The sequence below is a fragment of the Perissodus microlepis genome, chromosome 19, assembly GCF_051167445.1.
Source record: "Perissodus microlepis isolate ML-2025 ecotype Zambia chromosome 19, ASM5116744v1, whole genome shotgun sequence".
Classification (NCBI taxonomy): domain Eukaryota; kingdom Metazoa; phylum Chordata; class Actinopteri; order Cichliformes; family Cichlidae; genus Perissodus; species Perissodus microlepis.
In genome coordinates, this window is record NC_140479.1 from 10507064 (window position 1) to 10520218 (window position 13155).

Genomic DNA, 13155 nt, shown 5'->3' on the forward strand with positions numbered 1-13155 from the left:
GGTCACTCACAAATACGCCGCAATGATGCTCCATGACAATCCAGCTGCAATGGCAGATGGATAAAATGGAAAAGTGGAGCAAAATGACAACCAAATAATGAACCGTGCCAAAGTGGAACAAGCAAGCAAAAGAGGAGGAAAGCATACCACCAAGTCACCGTAACTGAACCCACACTTAGATGTCTGCGATGGGTGGGCAGACGGGACAGGCACATTTTTACATAATTAATCCTGTTTTTACAAATGTTGGCTTATAAAAGTTAACAGTGGTAATAATCCGCAATTGGCAAACCTCCTCTTATGGGTTAAGAGCGTAGTTGATTGTGATCAAACGGCAAATGAGGAGTCAACAACAGAAGTGAGCTCCTTTTATTTTAAGAGGTGCAAAGTCAATGAATCCGACCACACGCGGCTCATTAAAGCACAATGGCCCAGGGTCGACTCTAGACATTTATTTATTTTGCTGCAGGCCTTTTTCTGCACTCTGCCATCTCTACCATTCCTGCTGTGTGTGTGTGTGTGTGTGTGTGTGTGTGTGTGTGTGTGTGTGTGTGTGTGTGTGTGTGTGTGTGTGTGTGTGGTAAGAAGGGTGGGGTATATTGTTAGAAGTGGGCAGGGCACGATTTGACTTTTTGCCCCTGTGCTCTGAGACAGGATTGCACTGCAGCAGCTGGGATGAGCGTGGCCATAGTTGAACCTGCAGTAACAACAGCTACACATACATATACACACACACACACACAGACACACACACACTTGGCAAACCTGCAGAAAGACATAGCAGACTCTGTACTCCAGTTTTTGTGGGGACATTGATGAGCTTGATGTTTTACGGCTTCCACACGGATTAATAAAGAGCCATTTGCAAATAACGATCACTATTAATTTTCCAGTTAGTTTGACATGGTATTAGTCTATGACAGAGAGAACAACAACATGACCTCAGTTACATTAAGCTCATTATGTCTAGACAGAACTAAACGCCGCTGAACATCCTATTCTTCTCTGGATGAGATTAGTGTTGCATGGAGATGCGAGGAGGGGCGTGTCTGCCATCTTTTATTTCAAAATGATGATATCTAATGTCTGAGTCATGCATAGAGGCTGAGGGGGAAACCCTCGAAGTTCTTTCTTCATCTCTTTTCTCTCTCTTCTCTTGGGCTCCCCTCCCCCCAGCCCACGCCGGGCAGCCCGCTGTGCAGCCCGCCGGTCATACTTAACACTAACCACAGCTTCTCCACAAACCTCCTCTCTCACCATCCCCCACCCGATTCTTAAATCTGCATTACAATGAAGATGGTAGAGAGGAAAGGAGGAGGTGGGGGTGGTTTGAGCAGCCGGCGAAGAGAAAAAAAACTGATGGTGGGCTCAGAGAGAGTGATGATCTCACAGATTGGTCGAAAAAAAGCCCCACATAGCGGTTAACCCAAAACTGAGCTAATGAGTGTATCTGTGTGTGTGTGTTGGGTGTCTAGCAGTTGGGGGTAGATTCATTTGCATGTGGCTGCACGCAAGTGGTTGTTGTCATATATATTTCTTTGTGTACAGCAAACAAATTGCACTTATGCTGTCAGCTATTCCTGAGCAGCAGGGAAGATGTCTGTTTGATTTTGTATCAAAAGCAGCCCTTTTTTATGATATGCACGAAAGCTGTCATGTAATATAGCTTATCATGTTTTATTTATCCACTTTCAGCAATGTGTCAGCATGTCTATGCTTGTGCTCATGGGATTTCTGAGTGTCATAGGTCAGCTGACATTTTGCAGTTTTGACAGGAGGAGGTGTGGATTTGACTTTTCAAAAGCTTCATCGAGCTGCCTTCTGCCTGTTTTACACTGACAGCTTTTTTGAGACACACTAGGGCCATTACGGGAATAAAAAAACACAATAGCCCAATTTTTTAACATCTAACGCACAAGCCTAGACATCACAGGAAGTTATATGTAATGCCTATACTGCGAAAGATCACATGTAATGCTGTCAAAGCTTTAATACATAATAATTTTGCATGCCTGTCACTAGAACTTCATTCATTCTAAATTGTTTAGTGTTTAAAGTGATAAATTGTTGTTAGTAGGTGAGACCTTCTAATAAGATCTGCACTGTGACATTTATAGAGCAGGGTGTTTATTCACACTTGAGGCTGACACATTAAATGGTTGTCAGCTCAGCTGAAATGGTTTTCATGTCTGAACTTTATTTCCTATTTTCATGCTGATTACTGCTTGAAAAGGGGTTTCAACTTTCCAAGAAAGCCCACTTTTAAGTTTAAGTATGTAAGTCGCTGATACAGGGTAAATATAAATGTTGCTGAAGTCATAACAAAAGCTCAGATTGCATTAAAATAATTGCAAGAAAGCCAAAGGAGACATGAGTATGGTACTGGGTCCAACTTGGGCACTAAAACAATGATTAGATTATGTGACAAACAAGCCATAATCAGTCACAGAAGTGCTGATTATGCACATATCCACAGCATCAAATAGGGCCGCTGGCATGGATAATTTATCCAAAAGGAGTTGTTTGGAGTGTGTGACGTGATGCACTGGATTATGGCATAAATTAAAGTGATCAGTCACTCCGAGTGCAACCCACATCACAAAAGATCACGGGGAAAAAAGCCAAAAGAAAAACATCAACTAAGACCCAAAGGCTGTCTCAAAAAGTCTGGAAAGGTTCTCACGACCATCTGTCCAAGCTCCTTATGGGGACTTCATGTAGCTGACACAGGGTTAGCTGATGTATTATCTGCTACACAGTGATAAGCTACAGGTCTATGGTTAGGCTAATATAAACATATTAACACAGGGACAGTAATGCAGGATGAGGGTTAAACTGCTCTCAGCTAACATCCATGGTAAGGACAAACACCATCATATGGAAAGAATAAAACAATGAAGATGGAAGAAACTATTATGTCTCTGCATTGTTTGGGTTACTTCAGATCCCAAACTTAAAGAAATCTTTTGAAAGTTTTAAACAGCTTAAAGATACATGTATAGTATGTATCTTATACATATAAAATGATCACTGAGTAGAGGTGCTTTTGTCTAATCAGTTCAGAATCAGGAGTTATACAAACACAGCATTTACCAATATACTCTAAAATATAACGCTAGCATGCTCAAATGTTCAAGTTTGCAGTGATAGCCCTGCTAAGATTTATTTCTTATCACAACACAGTAGCATACAAACTGTCAAATTTTAGCCCTCCAAGAGATTGCAGACCTGTCCAGAGTGAACCCTGCTGCTCGCCCTATGACAGCTGGGATAGGTCCCAGCCCACCTGGATGGATGGATCCGGTTAAGCTGACTGCAAAGATTTAACGGTAAACCATCCAGGTGTTGGTGTAATATTTAGAGACCATCAAATGTCAATGACATTCGGCATCTTAATGAATAAACAGTTAACTCTGCGCCTCCTGAGCAGTTTAAGCAACTACCAATAAGAGCTCATACTGACTGACATATGACAGGGAGGCAAAAACACCAGAGGGTAAACTAGGCAACCGGAGCCTGGATTATTCGCTAGCAACCAACTGTCGGTGACGAAGCAATGCACATGCTTCCTATGTGGACATCTCTTTGAAGTTAGCCAGCTTCAGCATAAATGTGAATATCTGCAATCTTATAAACCAAAACGTATTCTTTATGGTGTATCAATTGTACATCCTGCTTTTGTAAATTACCTATTAATAAAAAAAATAATTACAGACTCTGAAATTATCAACCTTGGCTGTTTAGGCTGATTTTCCTTTTGTCTCTGAAGCTTGGACGAGGAGAACAATCGAACCATAATGTGGGAGGGATGAAGAGGCAGAGCGGAGGAGGAAGAGCAGGTTGTGATAATGATGAATGAGATGATGGCACACTGACCTAGTAATGCAGCAGCTTCATTGCCAGTGGGGGTAAGCTGCCCTACTACTACTGTACGCCCCTGTCTGATACACACACACACAGTCATTTCTCCCTCTGCCTCACTCATCAAGCCTTTCTGCTCTCCTTAACCTCTCGCCCTTTCCTCTTACTTGTCCTACCATCTGTTTTATCTCTCGCTCCCGTCGTACCTGCCCTGCATGTTATGACAACAGACAGAAACAAGGCACCGTTGGTGGAATTTGCCAAGAACTGTTCAAGCCTCGAGATCAGAGACAAACACGGGGATACAATGAACAGGAGTCAACAAACCAAAATAAAGCCTGATGGGGAGGTGGGGAGGGTAGAGGTTAAAAGGGAACCACGCTTAATTTCCCTGTAGTCACAGAGAGGCTGAGAGTCTTGCCTGCTTAAATTGTGGGAGTCATCTCAGATAAGCAAACCTTGGCAAAATGATAAGGCAAACAAACAAACAGAACGCCAAGGCCTTCCCTTCTCCTGCATTTCCACTGAACTGCGTACCTCTGTAACATCGGCCAGAAATGTTGATAGAAGCAGCAGTTGCCATGGTAACTGACTCTGGCCCCCTGTCTGCACGTATGCAGAAATGTAGGGTGGATTGGGAAGGGGGGGGGAGTTTGTCGCGTCATGTCTGCCACCTTAGGCAGGGAGGTGTGTGTGTGTGTGTGTGTGTGTGTGTGTGTGTGTGTGTGTGTGTGTGTGTGTGTGTGAAGGGAAATCTACAGTAAACACATCCACTGTTTCTTTCCCTCCATTTTTAGAGCTTGTGTTGTTTTCCAGGCTCCCCCTGCGATGTGAACGACTGTTTTATCAATGAGGCGAGTCAAACATGCAAGCCTGGCTCAGCACTGGACATCCCTCCTGCATCCCTTCCTCCTCCTCCGTCTCCTCTGAGAGCCACTGCCAGACCCTGCACAAGCCCCTGGCCAAGATGGCTGCCATGTGCAGCTTTGTGGTTGCCTGCTGGTGAGGGCCTTTTTGCAGTCAATAAGCTAGTTGATCGAAATAATTAGCATTACAATGGGCTTTCTTTTAAGTCGACACGCTCGTATTCATGGCAGTGAACATGGCTGTGCACCTGATTGTCCTTGTAATTAGGTGCTTGGCAATGCAAATGCTGTGTTTAGGAGAGACATAAAATCGCATTTACAACTCGACGTATAAACAAAGCCGCTTGGACACCACTTTTGAGCAAAATTCAGTGTTGCATTAGCATTTTCAATGCTTTAAATAATATTATTTTCTACCCTGAAAGGTGCTGTACGATTGAATTAGTTATTTAGGTACTCGAGCTCTCAGCTGTGACACAAACGTGAAGTATAACCAAAGGAAAGCACACAGGAAACAGCCTGCACTCTTGTTTTTGTGATTTTGTATGCATAGATTGCTGACAAGCTGAGGAACCTTGGGAAATTACATATTCATCATGCTGATCTGCTCAAGTAATCTGTTCAAGGTGACTGTCATAAAGATAACTTTTTCTCCTCCCAGAAGCAAAAGGAACTCCAGAGACGTGTTTCTGATGCTGCTCCCTCGCTCCAGCCCTCCTCTCTCTTTTATTTTTTTATCCCTCTCTCTTTCTAATTGTAATGCGCAGTTGGCTCGCAGAGAGAGACAATGGGGCTTTTTGGTGAGAACTCATCCCATGTCAGGGGATGAAAAATGGCCAGCAGCACAAACAGGGGCATTGACCAGCTCATTGGGGGGGGGGAGCACGTTAAACGTGACAGAAATAAGCAGACAGGTCGAGACCAGGGGTACTTCTTCAGCCACATTCTCGTTTTCTCAAGGAAATCAGGACTTGTTATCATCACAGTGTGCATCCTACAAGTGTGCGTGTGTGCTCTGCATAGTAAATAAATAGTAAGGCCTCCATGTCAGTGCCTTGGCTTTTTTTGTGCTCATTGCACTCTTAACGGCACCATTTTTCATTTTTAAATGGGTGGTTGGGGAAGGCCATTGCACCTCATTACCTGTGGGAGTTGTATCTCTTTTCCGTTTGCTGAGAATGAGATGAGACGATTGATTCCACATTCAAACCTGTGAACCAATATAGAGCGACGAGCACTTTAAAAAGTGGAGAAACAGCCAGCGCAGCTCTCTTCACCCTGAAAACACTCCAACGTCACTTTTAAATTTGCCTAATAACTTATGTCTTGTTTTACCTCTGCACAAGTGGTTTCATAAGGACCCACATCCTTAAACTCTCATCATGCAACCGCAGCTATTGTTTCTTTCTTTTGTGAGTGGGTGCAGGGACCTTTACCTTTGGACAAAGGTATCGATGTAGGCTAACCAAAGCCTTAAGTGCTAAGGGGGCAATGAGGCCAAGTAGGTGTAAAAGAAAGCATGCAGAGGATTTTAGAGGGAGAAAACTATTTCTTTTAAAGCTGAACCCTGGTGTTATAAGACCTGCTAACACTGAGTCTTTTCAAAGCAATAATGCTCATGTTTGGTTCCTGACTAGGAACCAAAATATTACACCTACTCTCAAGAACCTTTAGTAATTTCAGCCGTTTTGTGTGGGTTCTTCTTTCTCATTGCCAAGGCTTTCTCTGGTAATCAATTACACTCCCAGTACAGCTCTAAGATGTCACTTTGCAGTCTTTGAAAAGCCTCCCAGTCAGTACAGAGCGTCTTATAATCTTATGTCACTTTTAAAACTGCTGATCAACAGTCTGCTTCCTGTTTTTCACCTGCACATGCATGTCCAGTGTACATCTACATACACGTAGAAAGATCCCTGTATTAACGTAATATTAAACTTTTGTATACGCTTTCTTCTAATACCCAGGTCATAGTGGTTTGTCATGTGATACCAAAAAGAGGAGGGCCAGAGTGATATGCAAAGTCTGCTGGGAAACGCTTCAAGGGATCAGAAAACCACCTCAAAAGCATTGGATTGAAACAGAAGTTGGTTTGTGATTATATTTCTGTTTAACAAACAACACTGAAAGCATTCAACCTCTATTAAGTACGGCTTTGTGTAATTGCAAACTGTTAAAGGAAAATAAAACAATCTTATTAGCTACAGAAATGCAGAAAAAACATTCAGATATTGGATATTGATTCTATAAATAGTGAACGAGATTACATTGTGTACTACATACTAAGTAAGAGTAACGTCTCATACTTGGAAATAAAATACTCATTAAGGGGCATGCGCCCTCTATAAGAGAAAAGAAGGTTAAATATACGTTAATTAAAATAATCATTACAATAATGGGAGTAGCTGTAACAATAGTTGTTGCTTCCACTGCTGATAAGACACTGTTATAAATCTGATGTAGGCAAGACTGCGAGGGGGTGTGAGAGCAGGAGGCCCAAAGGGGCAATTAACCTGCCTACTTTATACCCCCGCCCCACCATCTTTGAAAGTTTACAGATCAAAGTATCCCCAAAGTTTGAAGCATTCCTGCGTACTCAGAAAACCCACATGCAAAAATCAGGCCAGAAGAATATGGAAATTTGAGGTTTGTTTGAGTTTTTTCAAATTAAAGTTGACCTTTAAGTTTGTCACCCAGTAAAACACTTTTTTTCTCCAGCCAGTGACTTTTTGACCTTCACTGCTTTTGAAATAAATCTGGGCTGACCTCACCCTGCTAAGCTGCCTGACAGGGACTTGTTTGGATATCGTTCCTGTGCCGAGGACTCCGGGCCTCTTCCCAGTGTCTTTCTGATTTTTAATATTCTTACCTAAGAAATTTCTTATTGTTAATATAATTTTTACTCCCTTTGGTTCCAAATGCTAGATGCCAGACTGAACATAATTCCCACAGCACCACCTCACGGGTACACCTATCCTAGTGTTCCATATCAGAGCACTGAAAGGAACCACACAACCATAATTGAGCCATGAATCGACTGAAAGGTGAGACCGGGGGGGGGGGTTTAAAAACATCATGTGTTTCTCTTTCTTGACTCAGTTTGGGAGAATGTATGGAGGTCGGTTAGGAGGGGTGCGGAGGTGTAGATGTTGAACCTCTTGGAGTGTGTTCCACTCTGGGAAGCTTGGCCCGCAAATGGCTGGGGATCATTCTCTGGGTGGTGTATGCATGCCTTGCATACCACAGCTGTGACATGTGTGTGTTTGTGTGGAGGGGGGTTGTTCCAGTGGGTGAACAGGGGGAACGAGACGGACCCACGTAGGGATGCTCTAAAAGAAGGAGGAAATCATAAATTGCACTTAATGAAGCAGGAGAAGGGGGCTCGGCGCCGTGTTTTTGTTAACATGGGGTCACATGAGGGATAAATGATGGGAAAGGAAATTTGACAATTAGGTTTAAAAGGAAGAAGCTGGTATACAAAAGCATGTATGCAGGATATAGAAGCTTTCCACTGGCTTTCATAACTCTTAAAACACATGACCCCTGACCTCTCGGTGAAAAGAAAACGCAGTGTTACTGTGGCGACCGTGGGATGCACGGTTCTAGCCAACGAGACCTCATTAATAGCCGACAGTCTGATTCACTGTCTCGCTGTCTGTGTTGGTGACAAAGCGGCCCCAGTGCCATCTCAAAGTCTCTTCTGAGTGCGCTGCGTGTTATGTAACAGGTTTTCTCTTGGAAAGCCGGGCCCTGTCACTCAAATTCCAGAGGAGGCCATTAAAATTCCTCGCTTCTCATTGATGTGCTGTTGCTCTGCGATCATCGAGTTCTGCGGAGGGCCTCTTTGAGATAAAGGATGTTGACGGGAGGCTGAACAGCAGATTAACGTGGGACACCTCAGAGAGCTGGAAGTCCTAGGCTTGGAATAATCGAACTTTTTTAGAGGAATTCAAAATGTTTATCCATAACTGATGGCTTACTACTTCAACCATTCGGCTACTTCTATGTTTACCAGATATTCAGTATGCTAGTGAACACAACTGCTTCAACTCCATATTTCTATCCTTAACTGACAACATCCACTGTTAGCCATGACTTTGGTTAAACATCTGCATTTTAGCTACAACTGTAACTACTCATCACCGCTACAGATGAAAAGGAACAGTTTTACTTGCTTGTGATGGAATAAAATGACTGAAATACAGTGTGTTTACATGTTCGTGCTTATATGTTTACTCGTTTCTTCTTTCATCTAACTGTTAAAGCTGAATCTGTTTTTCATGTGTTTTGTCTTAAGACATATTTTATGTTCATTTTTCATCTTCAGGCACACAAACACTGATAAAAAATGCTTTTAGTGTTGACTTTTATGCTACCTCTATTTTTTTCTCACAGTTTATTGAATGGTTATGATTTACTGATCACGTCTTAGACATTATTTATTTGAGGAGAATAAATAATGTCTATCCAATGGGTGTCATATATTAGACTTTTTAATCAAAACAAGAGACACATTCACATTTAGATTTTAATTTCAAATAAAAGATAAAACGTCTTCTTTAAAATGCTTTGATGCACTTCTTTAAACTCCTTTATGTACAGCAGTGATGCTGTGCATGTACTCAGGACTTTTATTAGAAGTATATTTCCACTGCTTGTTCTTACCTTCACTTAACTTTTCTGCTCACCTGTTCGGGTCAAACCTCTAAAACTTGTCTTATTTTTCAGAACAGATGAATGAATTTTTCAATTTGTGCCAAATTATAAACAATTCACAAGAGAACAAAGTTTAAAATGTGTTCACAATCTTCCAGACATCTGAAGCAGCTGGAAAATAAAGTCTTGCTGATGCTCCAGCTGAGTGGCAAACTGTGGCAGTGACAGCCCGGACAAGGAGGCCCATCCTCCCGCTGCAGATTGGACAAAGCCCTGTCGCCACGCCCAGGGGAGGGGTCTCCGGTCGATTTTGAGGCGCGGTTGAAATACTCACAGCCGTCTCCCTGACATCCTTTAATTTGAGCTCAGCCTCCGTGGGGTTCGCACACGCTTAAGGGGGGGTCTTCTCGTTGACAAACCTTTGTAAGGGAGAAGGAGATCCTGTCGGATTTTCACCTGTTTTTTAGGCGGAAAGCTCTCACCTATCCCAGGGCTGGATTTTTAAATCTCAAAAACTCGAGTGTTTTCTTTTTCGATTTTATTTTTTGTTCATAAAAACTAAAGGAAAGACAAAAATGGGAGCCCAGTTGTCCAAGGGTGGAGTAGCTGTTGAGGGCAAAGCCGCCGCCGACCCTGCTGCTGCTAAAGCCAACGGCCAGGTGAGTAAAGCGGGCCCGGTGCGCCCGAGCATCAGCGGGGAGCCACATGGCACCCGACGCCCACTGGCGGCATGGGTGCCGCGGTGGGGGCTGGCGGTCGCTCCTTCGTGTCAGGGTTCGTTCATAGCTGTGGGGGGAAAACACTTAAAACTGAATTTTGCCTAAAATGAGGGCAGCGGGAGACCTCCGGCTGGGCAGCCGTCGAGCAGCGCGCAGTTGCCCGCCTGCCTTTGTTAATTCCGTCTGCTGTCCCACTGGGAAGATTTACACGCACATTTCACCCGAGAGCGTCGGATTTGGGTCCCCGTGTGAGTTTTGAGCGTGTTTTCTGTCATGAGTTGGGCGGATAGTCGCTCTGAGCGTCGAACAAAAGATGCGAGGCGAGCGGTGCAAAGGATGCAAATGCGCTCTGCTGGAGGCGCATTTTGCGGAGTTGCAAACAAAGCGCGTGCAGGCGCCAGTTCTGACCCCATTTCCCCCCCGGCTGTTACCCACACACAGTCTCTCTCTCTCACACACACACATACACACTGTGAAGTGGGTTTCCGCGTAAACTTTGAACAGTTTAAATATGTTAGAAGTAAATTGTGCGTTTCGATTACTGGTGTGTGACTGATCCGGTCAGGATACGCGTTATTACAGTGATGCCCAGATGAACTCATGTGACCCACTTCGAGACATGTAAAAACGTCCCTGTTGCTGCTGTTGGTGAGTGCGTGGACTGATTGTGGCTTTGTCTGAGCTGAAGCTGATGTGAGCTGTCTGCGCTCTTGCGTGGAGCTGGTAGATGTAGGATGAGAGCGCAGAGCAGGTTTCACGGGGATTCCTTTGTTCCCCAACTTGCTGGTAGTGTTGATGTTTTTGATGTAGCACTACTGCCCCCGTGTGCCAGCTCAGAGTAATACAGACAGCTGTTAAATTCTTCCCCCCTTCCCACCACAGTCAGAGCTGCTCTCCTGAAGAATAACATGGATTAACTGTAGACATAAATGGGCTAATGTTAATGTGTTTACAGTGCGCTCATCTCATTATGCATAAATAATTCTTCGTTTCCACAGGCAGTGTGTTTGCGTTGACCCACCACTAGTGTTTTAATCCATGACTCTCTCTCTCTCTCTCTGCAGGAGAACGGCCATGTCAAAACCAACGGCGATGTTTCAGCCAAACCCGACGGGGAAGCAGCAGCCGCTGATGGAAATGGAACCGTTGAGCCAGCCAAGGAGGGCGAGACCAGCGCCGGAGACGCTATCGAGCCCGCTCCTGCGGCCGAGGGCGAGGCAGCCAAAGCGGAGGGCGAGGCTGCCAAGGAGGGCAAGAAGAAGAAGAAGTTCTCCCTGAAGAACTCCTTCAAGTTCAAGGGCATCTCGCTGAAGAAGAACAAGAAGGGCAGCGAGGAGGGCAAGGAGGAGGCCACCTCCCCTACGACCGAGGACAAGCCCGAGGAGAACGGCCATGCAGCCAAGGAAACCAAAGAGGAGACGCCGGCCACCGAGGCCAAAGAGGGCGAGGCCGCAGAGGCCGCTCCTGCACCCGAGGAAGAGGCCAAGGCCGCCGAGGAGGCCCCACCAACAGAGGCCGCACCCGCCGAGGAGGCCCCTGCCGAGGACACGACACCCGCAGCCTCCGAGGGCGAGGCCAAGGCAGAGTGACTGCACTCCAGCACGGCACCTGAACTGATTTTCCAAGATTAAAGTATATAAAAATATATATGAGAGACTCGTGCCACGCTCTTAAAGTTATAAACAAAACTACAAAAGAAGACAAAGGATATATCACGTTTGCTGATTCAACCACCAGTTCACTGCCTTTTATTAGTTCTTCGACAGACGGAAACTCACCGGGCCCTCTCATGATGAAAGCGTTGGCTGGCGTCGCCCCCTCATGGTACACACAGGGACTGGCGTGCGGCGAAGGTAATTGATTGGATGTGGAGCGAATCAGGAATACTGACTTATTTTCCCAATTCATGGAGAAGCATCCTTTTAAACAGCGTGGCAGCCCTATAACATCTTATTTTTCTTTCTCATCTTTTTTTGGGATCTAAAAATTGTCACCGTCAGCAGAGCGGGGCAGACCATCTCCTTCACTCGAAATGACTGATATATGGACACATAAACCTTTCAGATCATCTTATTAATTTTTAGAATTCTACATTCCTGTGTTTTACCCCAAAATTTCAAGTATTTTGTCATGTATAGGGAGGAGAACATCAAGGAGAGGAGGTGGAAAAAGATGTCTTTGTTCGTGCATTTTGGTTCTTTTTCTGGCTAAAACCACATTCGAGCTTCTTGAGTGTTGCAGTGTTCACATTTCAGAATTTATGGCGCAGGGGTTGGGATTGTGTACAAAAAAATGTGAGCTTTTTATCTGCAAACTGTCTCTGTAAATATGTTTTGGCCAATATTTTTGGTTCTCTTTATTTTGCTATCGTTTGAAGATGTTAATGGTTTTACTGTAACTTTTAATAAGGGTAAATAAATGTTTGATCCCCTCTGTCTGTCTTCTGCCTTGTGATTCGCCAAGACCGGAAAATCTGGCTGCTTAAACCTGCAATCTGGACTGATTGCAGTACCACATATAGATGGGATACTATAAACTGGATTCAAACACATGATGGCATATTGACACCACATGAATAAATATCAGGTGTGTATGTATAGGTCATGACAGCAGTAGACACCCTGAGAAATTAAATTATTAACAAAAGGAAAGATTTAAAGCATCAGTGTCATGCAAACTTAACCTTAATGCAAGAGCTGCATGACCTCATCTCATCGTGTCATGAGTTTGTGGTCATAAAGCATGCTGAGTCACGTGCAGCAAAGCAAAGCATATATATATCCTTACATAACTAATTAAGGACGCAACATATGGGATACGCAGGCACTAGATGCCATTTATTTGGCGACCCTCTAGTTGTAATTGGTGGTCTTTATCTCCCTCTGCTGGACAGACGGCTGTACTGCAAGTGCCTGTGCCGCCTGTTGCCTTTCGGTTAATCATGAACGTTTCGTTTACACGTTGTTGGTGTTTAATGATAAGTCGCAGTTGCAGCCTCCTTTTCCTCACAGCTTTGGTAAGCCTTTAACCACACACACACACACACACACACAGAT

At 44.2% G+C, this 13155-nt stretch overlaps 1 protein-coding gene across 1 annotated transcript; it reads left to right on the forward strand.

Moving 5' to 3' along the window:
* Window positions 1-9719: 9719 nt before the first annotated feature.
* Window positions 9720-12532, forward strand: marcksl1a (MARCKS-like 1a). The gene is made up of 2 exons (XM_084914915.1): window positions 9720-10039; window positions 11164-12532. The coding sequence occupies exons 1-2, from the start codon at window positions 9956-9958 to the stop codon at window positions 11686-11688; spliced, it is 609 nt and encodes a 202-aa protein (XP_084771041.1). The 5' UTR covers window positions 9720-9955; the 3' UTR covers window positions 11689-12532.
* The last annotated feature ends 623 nt before the right edge of the window (window positions 12533-13155 follow it).